This window comes from Anomaloglossus baeobatrachus, chromosome 7 (assembly GCF_048569485.1).
Source record: "Anomaloglossus baeobatrachus isolate aAnoBae1 chromosome 7, aAnoBae1.hap1, whole genome shotgun sequence".
Lineage (NCBI taxonomy): Eukaryota > Metazoa > Chordata > Amphibia > Anura > Aromobatidae > Anomaloglossus > Anomaloglossus baeobatrachus.
Genome location: NC_134359.1, coordinates 161,062,209 through 161,079,660, shown reverse-complemented (window position 1 = coordinate 161,079,660; position 17,452 = coordinate 161,062,209). Strand labels below are relative to the sequence as shown.

General features: G+C 43.2%; 1 protein-coding gene across 4 annotated transcripts in view; it reads left to right on the top strand.

Annotated features, from left to right (window-relative positions):
- The window catches only part of CFAP410 (cilia and flagella associated protein 410), a 207,920-nt gene that overhangs the window by 19,335 nt on the left and 171,133 nt on the right, over window positions 1-17,452 (top strand). The window contains exons 2-4 of one of the 4 annotated variants that reach the window (XM_075317780.1): window positions 7,192-7,210; window positions 11,323-11,514; window positions 11,734-13,947. In XM_075317780.1, coding sequence (XP_075173895.1) covers window positions 12,036-13,361 — 1,326 coding nt within the window. In that variant the 5' untranslated portion in view covers window positions 7,192-7,210; window positions 11,323-11,514; window positions 11,734-12,035 and the 3' untranslated portion in view covers window positions 13,362-13,947. Of the gene's footprint in view, window positions 1-7,191; window positions 7,211-8,267; window positions 8,373-11,322; window positions 11,515-11,733; window positions 13,948-17,452 lie in introns of those variants that run through there. The other 3 variants (XM_075317783.1, XM_075317784.1, XM_075317781.1) reach the window with 3 other exon arrangements.

Genomic DNA, 17,452 nt, shown 5'->3' with positions numbered 1-17,452 from the left:
AGTTTATTTCGCTTCCTAATATACAAATTAGGCATATTGAATACAGTTTTATGGTAAAACAATAATGTAACAATTTATTAAGATAGCATCAGGATAATGTTCAATTATGGAATGACAGAGACAATATTACCCTGTTCTATTGATTCAATTAATGTAAATCATAGTATATAGAGAAATAAACATCAATACATTACCGAAATATTGTAATCACTTCCCCACCGGAGGGACCACGGTCAGCGAGAAGGAAATACTCTGGTATCACCATCACAGAAGAAGTGTGTCTACTAACTCTGGAGCGTTCCCTACTCGCTGAACAGGGTCCCCTTTTTTATACACAGCTCTCGTATCCTCCTCCATCACAGCTGTGCAATATGTTTTAGCTCGCTCATCAGTTTCTTACAAAGTTAAAGTTTTACTTAACCCCTTCAGCCCCGGGGCACTTTCTGTTTTTGCGTTTTTTGTTTTTTGCTCCCCTTCTTCCGAGAGCCGTAACTTTTTTATTTTTCCGTCAATCTTGCCATATGAGGGCTTGTTTTTTGCGGGACAAGTTGTACTTTTAAATGAAACCATAAGTTTTACCATATGGTGTACTGGAAAGCAGCAAAAAAATTCCAAGTGTGGGAAAATTGCAAAAAAAGTGTGATGGCACAATAGTTTTTGGGATCTTTTATTCACGGTGTTCACTATATGGTAAAACTGATGTGTGGGTATGATGCCTGAGGTCGGTGCGAGTTTGTAGACACCAAACATGTATAGGTTTACTTGTATCTAAAGGGTTAAAAAAAATTCACAAGCTTGTCCAATAAAAGTGGCGTACGTTTTGCGCCATTTTCCAAAACCCGTAGAGTTCTCATTTTTTGGGATCTATGGCTCAGTGACGGCTTATTTTTTGCGTCTCGAGCTGATGTTTCTAATGGTAGCATTTTTGCGCAGATGCTACGTTTTGATCGCCTGTTATTGCATTTTGCGTAAAACTTGCGGCGACCAAAAAACGTAATTTTGGCGTTTGGAATTTTTTTGCCACTACGCCGTTTACCAATCAGATTAATTGATTTTATATTTTGATAGACCGGGCATTTCTGAACGCGGCGATAACAAATATGTGAATATTTATTTTTTTTTTAACCCTTTAATTTTCAATGGGGGGAAAGGGGGGTGATTTGAACTTTTAGATTTTTTGGTTTTTTTTTAAATTTTTTAAAACTTTTTTATTACTTTTTTTTATTTTATTTTACTAGTCCCCCTAGGGGGCTATAGCGATCAGCAATCCGATCGCTGATCGCTATCTGCTGATCACAGCTATACCGCTGTAAACAGCAGAAATAGTCACTTTCTTTTTTCCTCTGCTCCGTGCCGAGGAAAAAGGAAAGTGAAACTTCATAGCAGCATGACCCTGTGCTACGATGGCAACCACCGAACGTCACGTGATCACTCACGTGACTTCCGATGGGGGCGGCGGTAAGTAGAAAACATGGCCGCGCGCATATAGATCTCGCTGCCAGACTTTGGCAGCGAGATCTAAGGGGTTAATGTTCCGGGTGGAATGCGATTCCACTCGGAACATGTAGGCACACATGTCAGCTGTTGAAAACAGCTGATATGTGTGCCGATCCACGCCACCTGCTCGCGGCAGGGGGCGGGGCTTACCGGGACACGATCCATGACGGAAAGATCCGTCCATGGTCGTGAAGGGGTTAAGTTTTATGATTACCCACTGCACAATGCTTCAAGGTTTACTAATATAACAACCCAAAGTTTGTGTGTGAGGTTTGTTTGCTATTGTCTAACATCTACTTAAGTTTTATGATTAACCACCACACAGTGCTTCAAGGTTGTCTCTTACTAACATAACCCAAAGTTTGTTTGTAAGGTTTGTTTGCTATTGTCTAACATCTCAAAGTTCACTGGTATGTTGTTTTCACCAAGTTAACTCCTCATGTTCAGACATAACGCTCTAAGATGGTAGCATATGGACATCATGACCTCCATAATCACCTATTCTGAAGACTGGATACCTATTCTAATCCAATCACACACTCATATTTGTCTCATTTGTATCACAACGACCGAGAGTGGTTGTTCCGGAGATCATCGATGCGGTGCACAACCTTATACTGGAGAATCGACGAATTTCAGCTAAAGAAATAGCAGACATCATGGGGTTTTCCCGTGAACGTGTTTGTGTCATTATTCATGAACATTTGGGCATGAGGAAGCTATCTGAAAAGTGGGTCCCCATATGTTTGCCAACAGATCAAAGAAGCATGCCAGTGAAACTTTCCTGGTACATTTGTCAGAGTTTTTCGACTGATAATAACTTCCTGGATCGACTGGTCACTATGGGTGAGACCTGGATTTATTTGTATGACCCTGAAAACAAGGAGCAGTCAAAAGAGGGAAGGCACAGTGGTTCTCCTCGTCCAAAGAAGTTCAGGGTGCAAAAAATCAGCCATTAACATGATGGCGTCTGTGTTCTGGGATAAGGAGGGTGTGCTTCTAGTGGACTACCTTCAAAAGGGTTCCACCATCAATGCAAGATATTACATCGAATTTTTGGACCAATTGAAGGCAGCTGTGAAGGCCAAAAGGCGCGGCAAGCTGTCCAATGGAATCTTGTTCCTGCAAGGCAACGCCTCCGCTCACACTGCACAAGTGACCATGGCAGAGCTGGGCTTCCAGCTGGTTGACCACCCACCTTATTCACCAGATCTAGTTCCCTCCGACTATCATCTGTTTCCAAACTTGAAGAAACACCTCAATGGTACCAAATTTCACACCATTTCTGATGCCATGGCTGCTACTGATGCCTGATTTGAGGCATAGCCTAAATCCTTTTTGCTAGGCTTACAGAACTTGAAATACCGATGTAAGAAGTGTGTTGACATCAGTGGAGAATATGTGGAATAAATGTAAAGTTTCATCATCCGATCTCATTTCTTTCTGGGTAAAGCCTAAAGGGTGCTTTACACGCTGCGGCATCGCTAACGATATATCGTCGGGTCACGTCATTAGTGACGCACATCCGGCGCCGTTAGCGACATTGCAGCGTGTGACACCAATGAGCAACAATCAACGAGCGCAAAAACGTGAAAAATTGTTCCTCGTTGACACGTCGTTCATTTCATTAATATCGCTGCTGCAGGTACGATGTTGTTCGTCGTTCCTGCAGCAGCACACATCGCTATGTGTGACATCGTAGGAACGATGAACATCTCCTTACCTGCGTCCACCGGCAATGCGGAAGGAAGGAGGTGGGCGGGATGTTACGTCTCGCTCATCTCCGCCCCTCCGCTTCTTTTGGACGCCTGCCGTGTTACGTCGCTGTGATACCGCACGAACCGCCCCCATAGAAAGGAGACTGTTCGCCGACCAGAGAGACGTCACAGGGAAGGTAAGTCCGTGTGACGGGTGTTAGCGATGTTGTGCGCCACGGGCAGCGATTTGCCCGTGTCACACAACCGACGGGGGCGGGTATGCTCGCTAGCGATATCTGTACCTATATCGCAGTGTGTAAAGTACCCTAAAGACTTATCAGTAGACCCTCGTACAATTGCAAGAACCTGTTCTAGCAGTTCTGAGATGAGTTATTTTCTTCCCAGTGTGTTTTACCCTTATCTGTAGAGAAGGAGCTTCACTACTTATCATGTAGTGCAGCATAGATTCATTTCAACTGAAAGCCTAGATCCTTTGATCAGGAATAGGACAGACATTTATAGGACATTTTCATAACTTTCCCAAATTCTTATGAAAAAATATTCAGCATATACTGCATTGAACTGCTGTATCCAATTTATTATATATTTTCGAAGTCGGTCCATTTTATTCTGACTCCACCAAAATGGGCACAGATTCCTCGACTCTGACTACACAGCTCTGATCTTAACCCGCACAAAACAGGTCTGTCATCTATTATTGGTAATATAGTAGGTCTTCACATTACTGGTAGTGCAAAGGCTCTGGAAAAGCGATTTGGCTCCCACCCGTCAAATTAAATACAGTGAAATCTACGCTCCAAATCCAAATGCTCCCTTCTGAACTCTACACAGTGGGGTCACTTTTGAGGTTTTTTTTACTGTTCTCTAAAAAATATAAGTTTTTGACCACATATGGGGTATAATTGTGTTCGGGACAAATTGCAGATCAAATTATGATGTCATTTTCTCGTATTAACCGTCGTGGAAATTATAAATTTGTGGTAAAATACTATTTTAGTGGAAAAATAACATTTTTTTGATTCACATCTAAAAGTTAAAAGGTTTTGTAATTCACCTATGGGTTAAAAATGCTGAATACACTCCTAGATGAATTCCATGATGGATCTAGTGTCCAAAATACAGTAACTTGTATGGGGTTTCTGCTGTTTGGCATGTTGGGCATCTACAAATGTGACTTGCAATTCACAATGTGTTACAATACCGCCCTCAAATGAATAATCGTCAGGGGCGGTGATAGATGCCGTGAGTGATGCCAGCAAAACATTTCTTCATATGGCTGTCTGTCAGCCCCACCTAAAACCTACAATTGCAATAACGAAGCCTTTAACTTATTCATGCTGACCATGGTTCAAACAACATGAGTCTCTTAGTTCCCCACTAAGGCTATGTGCGCACTAGAAAAGTGATTTTTCTCAAGAAAATTTCTTGAGAACCTTCTGGGAGTTGAAGATTACCGCACCTGCGGTAAAAAAACCGCACGAAATCCGCGGGAAAAACACATGCGATTTTGCCGCGGTTTTGCCACGGTTTTGCCGTGGTTCTTCCGCAGGTTGGTCCCTGCGTTTTTTTAATGCTGAACAGAAATAAATAATATAGATAATAGATAGATAATCGATAGACAGATAATGGATAGAGGGAAAGATGAATAGATAGAGCAATAGATAGATGAGAAAGACCTATATAATGTCCCACCCCCCTGCATATTCTAAGCTGGCACCCTTTAGTGACTTTCATGTGGCACTAAAGGGTGCCTAGCCTTGTATTTAGCCAAAAAATAAATAAATAATTAAAAAAAAAAATGACGTAGGGTTCCCCCTATTTTTGTAGCCAGCTAGGGTAAAGCAGATGGCTGCAGCCTGCAAACCAAAGCTAGCAGCTTCACCTTGGCTGGTAATCCAAAACAGAGGGCACCCCACGCTGTTATTTTACATTAAATAAATAATTTAAAACAAAAAACGTGGGGTCCCCCCCAAATTGGATCACCAGCCAAGGTAAAGCGGACAGCTGGGGTCTGATATTCTCAGACTAGGGAGGTCCACTGTTATCGGACACTCCCCAGCCTAAAAATAGCAGGCTGCAGCCGCCCCAGAAGTGGCGCATCTATTAGACTTGCCAATCCTGGCGCTTCGCCCCAACCTATCCGTTGCCCTGGTGCGGTGGCAAACGGGGTAATATATGGGGTTGATGCCAGATGTGCAATGTCACCTGGCATCAAGCCCTGGGGTTAGTAATGTCACGGCGTCTATCAGATACCCGACATCAATAACCCAGTCAGTAAGAAATATAAAATAGACAACAAAAAATGTTTTATTTGAAAAAAAAACACTCCCCACATTACCTCTTTCACCAATCTATTGACAGAACAATCAAATCCTGGTCCGGCGTAATCCAATAAGGATGGGGGTCCCACGGCGATCCATACCATAGTCCCTGTCCCAGTCCATGAAGAACAGAATGTTCCCCGAGCAATGCAGTGACCTGAGCTAACATCAATGGGTCAGCCCAGGTCACTGCAGGGCATGACAAGTGCTGCTGTCAGGAGGATAGATGAGATCATTACCTGCTGTGATGATCTCCTGCAGTCCTGCCATCAGCGCTGTCACTGCCTTCTATGTCCGCCGCGTTCTCAGCAGTATCGCGAGCCCGTGACGTCACCGCTAGTGACAGTCTCGGGCCGCTCGCGAGACGGGCATAGAAGGCAGTGACCGCGGTGATGTCAAGAGGCAGGAGATCGTCACAGCAGGTAATGATCTCATCTCTCCTCCTGACAGCAGCGCTCAGCATCCCCACGGCTGCACGCACTGCTGTGTGTCAGTGTCTGCCTGCGCTGCAGCGTGACAAGCTGCTGATACTGCGGGCAGACACTGACACTGCTGTGCGTGCAGCCGCGGGGCCGGAGCGGGACACAGACTGCACGGGCACCCGCCGGACGTCACACGGAAGTGCTTCTGTGCGGCGTCCAGGGAGTGTGACGTGTGTGTTTACTCTGCTCCGCTTCCTCTTCTGTCATAATGACATCACTTCCTGCAAAACCGCAGGCAGCGTTGAACATTACTGCAGGTAAATCACGGCTATACCGGGGGTATACCGCACATCATTTGCTACCTGCGGTATAGCCCCGGTATTTCGCGGTTACATTACAGTGAATGGAGTGAAATACCGGGAGTATTCCGCAGCTACCTGCGGAAAAGAAGTGACATGCACATTTTCTCAAGAAATTTTCTCAAGAAAATCTTCACAAAGAATTTTCTTTAGAAAAAAACGCAGCGTGCGCACAGCTATTTTTTTTCCCATAGGTTTTGCTGGGAAATGTCTGCAGGAAGATTACAAACATTTCTCAAGAAATTTCTGCAGCAAAACCGCGGGTAAATCCGCGGGTAAAATGGCCTAGTGCGCACATAGCCTTAGTGCAGTTTGCTTATTCATATTTTAGCATTAGTGTAGCTTATCTGCAATGAATGTGACAGCTGGTGATACACGATTCCAGTCACTTTGAAGTAACTAAACAGTGGGAAAACTATTGATTTACTGTAGCCACAACAATGCATCTTCTAGGGTTATGGATCCTGTGTTCGCACCAATCACTGAGACCCTACATGTGTACATACTATATATACTGTATTGTGTATATACCATTGTGGTCTGGTCGATCAGTGAAGTCTCAGTACGTGCAGATTTTGCTGTAGTCTCCACAATGCACAACAGATTTTTTTTTTCTATCCACTTTAAACTGAGTGGATGTAGCCTGGAGAGGTATTACTGTGTAGTTGTTTGTCCACTAGAAAAGTTAAGCCAGTTAAACCACAGTGCCCATTTTATAAGGTCTGGAGACTTCTGTCTGCACCTGGTTTCAACTAGAGAGATTTATGTAATCTTGTGTTTTTATATTTTATAATATAATGTAAACTGTAAGAAATAAGTGTTACATTTTTCAGAATTGTCCAATTTTATACTTATATTTTTTCCTTTATTTCAGGGGAAGCCGTCTTACTGATGTAAGTATTCTCTTTGTGTTTCGGCATTTTACCAATCTGATGCGTTCTACATATTCTCTGTTCGTGCAAGGTTAAAGAAATCAAAGTAAAAGGCAGTGTATAGTACACAAAATATTAGAGAACTGGGCCATTTTATTCCCATGATAGCCATTTTTTAAATCCATAAGTTGAGCCATTACCATAAGAGCTCCCACATGGTCGATTGTTGTAGACGTTAGGGAAGTCATCTCTCCAGTTTCCTAATTAAACACATCCTACCAGGCACAAAATAACAGTTTGCAAAGGAATGTGTTTTATTAATAATGCTTGTTAAAACAGTCTTGTGTATTGCATCTTCTTACAAATGCATCTCAATAAATTAGAATATCATCAAAAAGTTAATTTCGGTAATTCAATACAAAAAGGGAGACACATCTATTATATAGAGTCATTACAAACTGAGTAATCTATTTCAAGTGTTTATTTCTGTTAATGTTGATGATTATGGCTTACGGACAATGAAAACAAAAGTTATCTCACAAAATTAGAATATTATAACTGAAAAAATGATTTAAAACTCAGAAATGTTGGCCTACTGAAAAGTGTGTACAGTAAATGCCCTCAATACTTGGTTGGGGCTCCTTTTGCATGAATTACTGCATCTATGTGGCGTTGCATGGAGGCAATCAGCCTGTGGCACTGCTGAGGTGTTATGGAAGTCCAAGTTGCTTTGATAGCAGCCTAGCTCGTCTGCATTGTTGGCTCTGGTGTCCCTCATCTTCCTCTTCACAAGCGAGTTTCTTGGCCAATCATGCACAGTGATACTTTAGTTATTAAACCACATCGGTACTTTTGGCAATGTGGACTGGTGCAAAGTTCTCCTGAAATATGAAATTTCCATCTCCAAAAAGCTTGTTGGTATTTTTCCTGGTGGACGGCTGCGCTAACTTTTGTCTTGATAAAACACAGTGGACCTACACTAGCAGATGACATGGCTCCCCAAACCATCACTGATTGTGGAAGCTTCACACTAGATCTCAAGAAGCTTAGATTGTGTTCCTCTCCACTCTTCCTCCAGACTCTGGGACATTGATTTCCAACTGAAACGCAAAATTTACTTTCATCTGAAAACAACACCTTGGACCACTGAGCAACCTTCCAGTTCTTTTTCTCCTTGGCCCAGGTAAGACGCTTCTGCCGGTGTCTATAATTCATGAGGGGATTGACACAAGGAATGCGATAGTTGTAGTCGATGTCCTGGATACATCTGTATGTGGTGACACTTGATGCACTGACACCAGCAGCAGTCCACTCCTTGTGAAAATCCCCCAAATTTTTGAATGGCCTTTTCTTAACAATCCTATCAAGGCTGCGGTTATCCCGGTTGCTTGTACACCCTGTTCTACTACACTTTTTCCTTCCACTCAACATTTCATTAATATGCTTGGATACAGCTCTCTGTGAACAGCCAATTTCTTTAGCAATGACCTTTTGTGGCTTACTCTCCTTGTGGATTGTGTCATTGACTGCCTTCTGGACATCTGTCAAGTCAGTAGTCTTCCCCATGATTGTGTAGCCTACTGAACCAGACTAAGGAACCATTTTAAACACTTAAGCGGGCTTTACACGCTACGATATATCTAACGAGATGTCGGCGGGGTCACGTCGTAAGTGACGCACATCCAGCATCGTTAGTGATATCATAGCGTGTGACAGCTATGAACAAGCAGAAATACTCACCTTGTTCATCGCTGACACGAATCGCACATCCTGTTGTTCATCGTACCCGGGGCAGCACACATCACTCCGTGTGACACCCCGGGAACGATGAACACAGCTAACCTGCGTCCCGCCGGCAATACTGAAGGAAGGAGGTGTGCGGGATGTTTATGTCCCGCTCATCTCTGCCCCTCTGCTTCTATTGGCCGGCCGCTGTGTGACATCGCTGTGACGCCGAACGTCCCTCCCCGTTCAGGAAGTGGATGTTCGCCGCCCACAGCGAGGTCGTTTGGAAGGTAAGTGCATGTGACGCGGGGTTACACAAACGATGGGAGCGGGTGCGATCGCAAACGCGATCGCTTGAGAAATTGTAAGGTTTAAAGCAGCCTTTAGGAAGCCTTTGCGGCTGTTTTGTGGGAATTATTCTAATTTGTTGAGATAATGATTTTTGGGCTCTCATTGGCTGTAAGCCATTATCAACAACAAACAGAAATAAACACTTGAAATAGATCACGGTTTGTAATGACTATAATGTATGTTCTTCCCTTTTTGTATTTAATTTTTTCCCATAGGAAATAATTGAAATGCAGACAATTCGTCCCGCAACCCAAAAATTTTACTGTATTTGTACAAACTTATTACAGTATTACAAAATAATGTACTGTATTCATATAAAATTATTACTGTACACTAATACAAAATACTGTACAGTAAAAAACATAAAACAAGTTAAACAGCACGTTAGCTTACAATAGAATTGTTGGTGTGCAGGATGTACACTATAGAGAGAAATAATGATGTATAAATATGACAATCTGTATTCTAGTACAGTACACAAAAAAACCACCCCAAATCTATTCTCCCTAAAATAAGGGCAGAACTAAGCCAAATGTGGGGAAGGAATACTGCAGAGGCAATTAGATTACAGTACAAGCAATGTGCTGTACTGGTTAGCAGAAAGACAGTACAATAATGTATCCACAAATGCAAATTGATAGACATGCTATATTTTCTATATACTGTAATGTACAATGGTATGCTGTATATAGTACATATATACAGAAAGTTACCTTCAGAGCTGGTCAGATCCCGGTGAAAGGAGGGACCCGAAAGTGTGCTCGGTGAATATTTGCTCTTAATGCAAAGCATTGCTCTTAAACCAAGTTACAAATTTTTAAAAAGCTTTGCTTGTCTTGCAAAACGCTCTCAAACCAAGTTACTCTTAATCCAAGGTTCCACTGTATTCTAATTTATTGAGATGCATTGATACCAGGGTGGATAAAAATCAATGTTTTTTTAAAAAAAAAAATAAAAAAAATCCGATTTTTTTATTTAAATCGGATTTTTTTTATTTAAATCGGATTTTTTTCAATAAACTGCTTTTTGAGGAAAATATTTTACCATTTTATATTTTTATCCAAAGGTTCTTCCATCATGAGATAAAGCTGAGTTGTTTAACTCAGTAGAATAAAGGCTGTATATGTGTAACATTCACAATGCCATGCTCTTCCAGAGGTTTCTGTAGGATTAGTGGGCAGTTTCCCTCCTATATTATCACAGACGCTCGCTTTACTTACGCAGTTCTCAAAACTGAATTTGACTCCGCAGAGGTCCCAGCCTCTTCTTCACAGCAAAAATATTACAACATGAACAGAGTTGAGAAAAAGACCTTAATCCTATTGTTCTACAAACCTATGAATACAGAATCAACCCCTTCAGTGCCAAGTCCAAGAAGTTAGACAATATGTTTCTGATTGTTTGGAGTGGAATAGATCTGCACAACACAAGAAGAATGTGAATCTAAAGCTGGGTTTACACACTGCAACATCGCAAAGGACATCGCTGTAACGTCACCGGTTTTGTGACGTAACAGCGACCTCCCTAAGTCTCTGCTAAGTCGCTGGTGAGCTGTCAAACAGGCAAACCTGGCCAACAACTCAACAGCGATCCGGACCTGCAGAGCGACCTAGCTGGTTGTTGGGGACGTTGATAAGCAGCCTTTTGAAAGGGAAGTTGCTAACAAAGTCTCTGCAAAGTCTTTCACACACTGAAACTTTCCAGCGATGCATGCTGCACAGCGGGAAACAAAGGACCTAGGAATGGTCCTGAACGATTTGTAACGATTACAACTTCACAGCAGGGACCGGGTCGCTGATAGGTTTCACACACTGCAACATCGCAAACAACATCGCTATTGCGCCACAAAACCGGTGACGTTACAGCGATGTCGTTTGAGATGTTGCAGTGTGTAAACCCAGCTTAAGTGTGAGGAGGAGGAGGAAGGGCAAGCAGACAAGAAAATGAAAGTGAAACTTTGAGCACAATACTGCAACATAGCCACAGACAGACAAGTCTGGATCTGTTTGTGTGTACGATCTGAGGTTTATTACATTCTTTCCTTATAATGGCAACAGGCCGTAAAAGAGACCCAGTTTGGGAATATTTTAATGAAGCTCCTTCGCCTATCGGTAAGGCAGGCATGCGTGTAAAATGCAAACGATGCAACTAAGAGATGCAAGGCCTGGTGGCGCGAATGAGGCAACATCATGAGAAGTGCGGTGATGAAGATGACCAAAGACACACTTCTGAACAGGCAGGATCTTCAGGTTGGTAAGCATTTTCATTGAATCCTATTTCTAAAGACTGAACTGTCATGTGTGAGAAAAATTATATTTCTTATTATTACTGCATGTTACTGTCATTTGGTACAGTTATGAAGAAAAACAAATATTCCTTTTGGGGCAGGGCCAGTGATGTGTTGTGTACAATAAGCAGAAATTGTACAATAAACAATAAAATAACAGCATTGACTTTTTTTTGTTTAGGGGAATTCATGGATTCTGGAAACTATCCACCTCCAAGATCACCATCATCCTGTTCTACAGTTTCAGAGTTATCCATCTAGGATAGTGCTTCATTAGCAGCAGCATTATCATCAGACACCCACAGCCACATATCACCATCACCCAAAAGGAAGAAAAAACCTTTACCTCCTGGAACCACCATAGATAGGTTTGTGATAAGATCTAGCAGATTAGAAAAAGAGTTGATTGATGAAAAAATTGCCCAGTTTATTTATGCAACGAACTCTTCTTTCCGTCTGACTGAGAACCCACATTTCATTAATATGGTTCAGTCACTGAGACCAGGATACAGTCCACCCAGCAGAGCTGATATTGCAGGGAAACTGCTGGATCAAGTGTATGACAGAGAAATGGAGCAATGTGCAACAGCTCTGGAGGGTAAAATTGTTAACCTAAGTATTGATGGGTGGAGTAATGTCCACAATGATCCTATTGTATGTGCTTGTATAACAACAGAAGAAGGTAAAGTCTTCCTTGCTCAAACAACTGATACGTCAGGAAATGCACACACAGCAGAATACTTACAAGAAGTGGCAGTAAAAGCTATAACGACATGTGAACAAAAATTCAAATGTCTAGTACGCAGTTTGGTCACTGACAATGCTGCAAACGTATCCAAGAGGAGAAGAGATTTAGAAGAGCAGGGAGGGAATACAAAGCTGCTAATAACATATGTTTGCAGTGCTCATTTGCTGCACCTCTTAGTAAAAGACTTAAGTGTTCCAGAAATAAAGGCTAATGTTGTTGAAATTGCTAAATACTTCCGTAATAATCATTTTGCTGCAGCAGCTCTGAAAAGGATGGGTGGAACCAAGCTAACGCTCCCACAAGATGTTAGATGGAACTCTGTGGTGGACTGTTTTGAGCAGTATATCAAAAACTGGCCTATTCTGATGACACTTTGTGAAGAAAATCGAGATATAATAAATGGCACTGTCACGGCCAAAATCCTCAACATTGGGCTTAAGAGAAATGTTGAACATATGCTGAGCTTCCTGAAACCCATCTCTCAAGCTTTAAACAAAATACAGAAAAATAGCTGTTTTATTGCGGATGCTGTTGAAATTTGGAAGGAACTGAGTGAACACTTAAAAACAGAACTACACATGGACAGAATTAAATTACAAGCAGTAAACAAACGAATGGGACAAGCACTGACTCCAGCTCATTTTTTGGCAAATATTGTCAATATCCAATATCAGGGTCAAAACCTAAGTGCTGAGGAAGAGGAGTTAGCTATGACATGGGTATCCAGCAATCATCCATCTTTAATGCCAACTATAATAAACTTCAGAGCTAAGGGGGAACCATTCAAGAAATATATGTTTGCTGAAGATATTTTAAGGAAGGTCACACCAGTAAACTGGTGGAAGTCACTTAAGCGCTTGGATTTAGAGACTGTTCAAGTAATGATTTCACTTTTAACAGCAGTAGCTTCTTCTGCAGGCGTTGAAAGAATATTCTCTTCCTTTGGACTCATTCATTCTAAATTGAGAAATCGGTTGGGACCCAATAAAGCAGGAAAGCTTGTTTTTCAGATTATGAATAGGAACAAAGAAGAAGATGATGATGAAGATGACGACAAGTGAGCTACAGAGGACAGCAGGGACAGTAGTATTTAAGTTTTTCATGTGTCGGCTGGGCTGACAGTCTAAGTTTCTTAAAATATATACCGTATTTTTCGGACTATAAGACGCACCGGACTATAAGACGCACCCTGGTTTTAGAGGAGGAAAATAGGAAAATAAAATTTTAAGCAAAAAATGTGGTCATGACACACTGTCATGGGGCGAGGATCTGCTGCTGACACTGTTATGGGGGTAATGTCCCCAAATTCTCTACTAAGGTGCCGCATCCTGGTAATGATCCTCCCTGCCTGGTATATACAGTATATGTCCCTCATCCGCTATACACCGTAATCCTGCCATATGGCCGCATCCTGCTATATACTGGCATGTGGCCGCATCCTGCTATATAACCCATCATGGCATATGGCCCCATCCGGCTCATAATATGCCCCCATCCTGCTCATAATATGCCCCCATCCGGCTCATAATATGCCCCATCCGGCTCATAATATGCCCCCATCCGGCTCATAATATGCCCCCATCTGGCTCATCATATGCCCCCATCTGGCTCATCATATGCCCCCATCTGGCTCATCATATGCCCCCATCCGGCTCATAATATGCCCCCATCCGGCTCATAATATGCCCCCATCCGGCTCATAATATGCCCCCATCCGGCTCATAATATGCCCCCATCTGGCTCATAATATGCCCCCATCTGGCTCATCATATGCCCCCATCCGGCTCATCATATGCCCCCATCCTGCTCATAATATGCCCCCATCCGGCTCATAATATGCCCCCATCCGGCTCATAATATGCCCCCATCCTGCTCATAATATGCCCCCATCCGGCTCATAATATGCCCCCATCCGGCTCATAATATGCCCCCATCCTGCTCATAATATGCCCCCATCCGGCTCATAATATGCCCCCATCCGACTCATAATATGCCCCCATCCTGCTCATAATATGCCCCCATCTGGCTCATCATATGCCCCCATCTGGCTCATCATATGCCCCCATCCGGCTCATAATATGCCCCCATCCGGCTCATAATATGCCCCCATCCGGCTCATCATATGCCCCCATCCGGCTCATCATATGCCCCCATCCGGCTCATCATATGCCCCCATCCGGCTCATCATATGCCCCCATCCTGCTCATAATATGCCCCCATCCGGCTCATAATATGCCCCCATCCGGCTCATAATATGCCCCCATCCGGCTCATAATATGCCCCCATCCGGCTCATAATATGCCCCCATCCGGCTCATAATATGCCCCCATCCGGCTCATAATATGCCCCCATCCTGGTGTATGGCCGCATCCTGTGGCACATAAAAAAAATAAACGTTCATACTCACCTCACTTTACCTCACTCCCTGCAACATCGCTCGTCCTTCCGTCTGTGTCAGCGGCAGCGCCGCTGATTGGAGCCGTCCCCATTACCCTGCTGGATCGCGATCATCTCCTGTGTCTGTGCCAGTGTCCCGGCCGCTGCGTGTGGACACGTGCGCACAGCGATGACGTCATCGCTGTGCGGCCGCTAGTCTCCACTCAGCTGCCGGCACAAACACAGGAGATGATCGCGATCCAGCAGGGTAATGGGGACGGCTCCAATCAGCGGCGCTGCCGCTGACACAGACGGAAGGACGAGCGATGCTGCAGGGAACAGTGAGTACTGTACACTCACTGATTCACTGCTCCCCGCGCTGATGATGACGCGCGGGGAGCAGTGAATACAGCCGCACATGATCACTCCAGGCCGTAGTTGCCAGGGGTGATCATGCGAGCCGGCTGTTTATCCCCCGCCCATCATCCCGCCCACCTGTCAGCGCCGGCTTCAGCGCTGAGGGATGATGGGCGGGGGATGGGCGTGCATATTAAATGAGCGGGTCCACGTGGTCACGGCAGGCTGCTACAGCCTGCTCGTGCCCCCGATGACCCGCTCCACCGCAGCACCCACATTCCCCGCAGCCACATTCAGACCATAAGACGCACCCCCCCACTTTCCCCCAACATTTGGGGGAAAAAAAGTGCATCTTATGGTCCGAAAAATACGGTATATATTTTGTTTAGCCAAATTAGTTAACAAGCATGGATGTTTGTTTAAGCAAATAACTTCTGCTGTAATGTTGTTATTGTTTCAGTTGAATAAATCTATTTAAATTGTTCTTAAGGTCAGGATTATTTTTCTCCTTCCGAAGTACAACATGACAGTGGTGTCCAAATATGAATGATTAACCCATTAAACTGGGGAGAAAAAAGTAATATAAAAAGTGATTCTAAAAATCTTCATCTACTTGCATGTTAAAGTAGCAAGAACTAGTTTAGGTAGAAACTTTGATTTAAATCACTGATTTAAATCAAGCCTTACTGACTAGTGATTTAAATTGTGATTTAAATCGTGATTTAAATCAGTTAGATTTAAATCAAATCCACCCTGATTGATACTTCCACATTGATTTGTTTTTCGGGGTGTTGTTGGTTTGAAAATTAGAGTTCATTTAGGAGTGTTCAGTTTTAGCATCAGAATAGTCAAATATCGCTGAACAAAAATGACGTGCCTTTTTGTGTTCAATTAATAGCTATTGCATTGTGTTATTTGTTTTAGTTCCACAGTATATATAGAGGCTTAGTCCACACATTACTGAATGCAAAAGACAATTATAAAGCCATTAGAACGTTCCTCTCTTTAGACTGTTTTACACTGCTTTGTGTTTAGATGGGTTGGCTCACTACAGGCATTGTTGGTGTATCACTAGGATTTGCTAAAAGTGTTGAGTGATTCATACATATAGAGATTGACTAAAGCCTTCTTTACACGAGACGATAGATTGTGTGATAGCACAATCGATCGTACCAGCCCCCGTCGTTTTTGCGTTACGGGCAATTAGTTGCCCGTGGCGCACAAACTCGTTGAACCCCCGTCACACGCACTTACCTTCCGGACGACCTCGCTGTGGGCGACGAACGTGCACTTCCTGGAGTGGGAGGGACGTTCGGCGTCACAGCGACGTCACACGGCAGCCGGCCAATAGAAGCGGAGGGGAGGAGATGAGCGGGATGTAAAAATCCCGCCCACCTCTTTCCTTCCATCAAGCCGTCGGGTGCCGCGGGACGCAAGTAAAGCTGCTGTTCATCGTTCCCGTGTTGTCACACGGAGCAACGTGTGATGCCACGGAAATGATGAACAACCGCCGCCATTTTAATTAAACAATTTTATGAAACCTAGCGACGAGTACACGACTCACGATTTGTGAGCGATACTGCGTCGCTAGGAGGTGTCACACGAGACGACGTCGTGCGGTATGCCGGATGTGCGTCACGAAAACCGTGACCCCAACGACACATCGCACAATCTATCGTCTCGTGTAGAGCCCGCTTAACTATCAAAAATTGCTGATGGAAAAGTTTATGTAGACTTACAAGTGAGAAATACAAATCCCTCTAAAAATCGTTTTTATTAATAGTGTTAAAATCGCCCAGGTGAATTAACAAACAAACTCAAAAACCAAATAAATTGATAAAGATTAAATAATGGGGAGGTCATATAGATCAGGGATAGCCGAATCTATAATGTATATAGATAGAGATCATCATGGTATGATAATTAATAATCAAATACACACACCTACACTCCAGCGACCCTAATATGTCACTGTATCTGATCCCTGCCCATCAACGGAGGGTGTGACACCCTAACATAGCTGGGCGCTCCGGTTCCTCATCGGCTATCCCTCACTCACCCTACCAATCAATAACTGATGGTGTACCTAACAATGTCTCATCTAACAGGAATTATAATAATCCACTGAAAACCAAATTCAAGGACAATGCCTTAAAGGATAGTGAATTAGGCACCCATTCCTTAACTGCCGTTGTCAACATGAGCTCACGGCTTTATAACTATGGATAATCATAATAAGGGTACCCAATAATATCACATCTAACAGGATTTATATACAGTAAACCACTGCAAACCATATATAAGAACAATGCCTTAAGAAACAGTGAATTAGGTACACCTAATCTAACAGCGGTTACCTCAATAAGCTCACAGCATGTTAATACAGATAATCAAAATAAAGGTACTTCCCTCAAGCTGA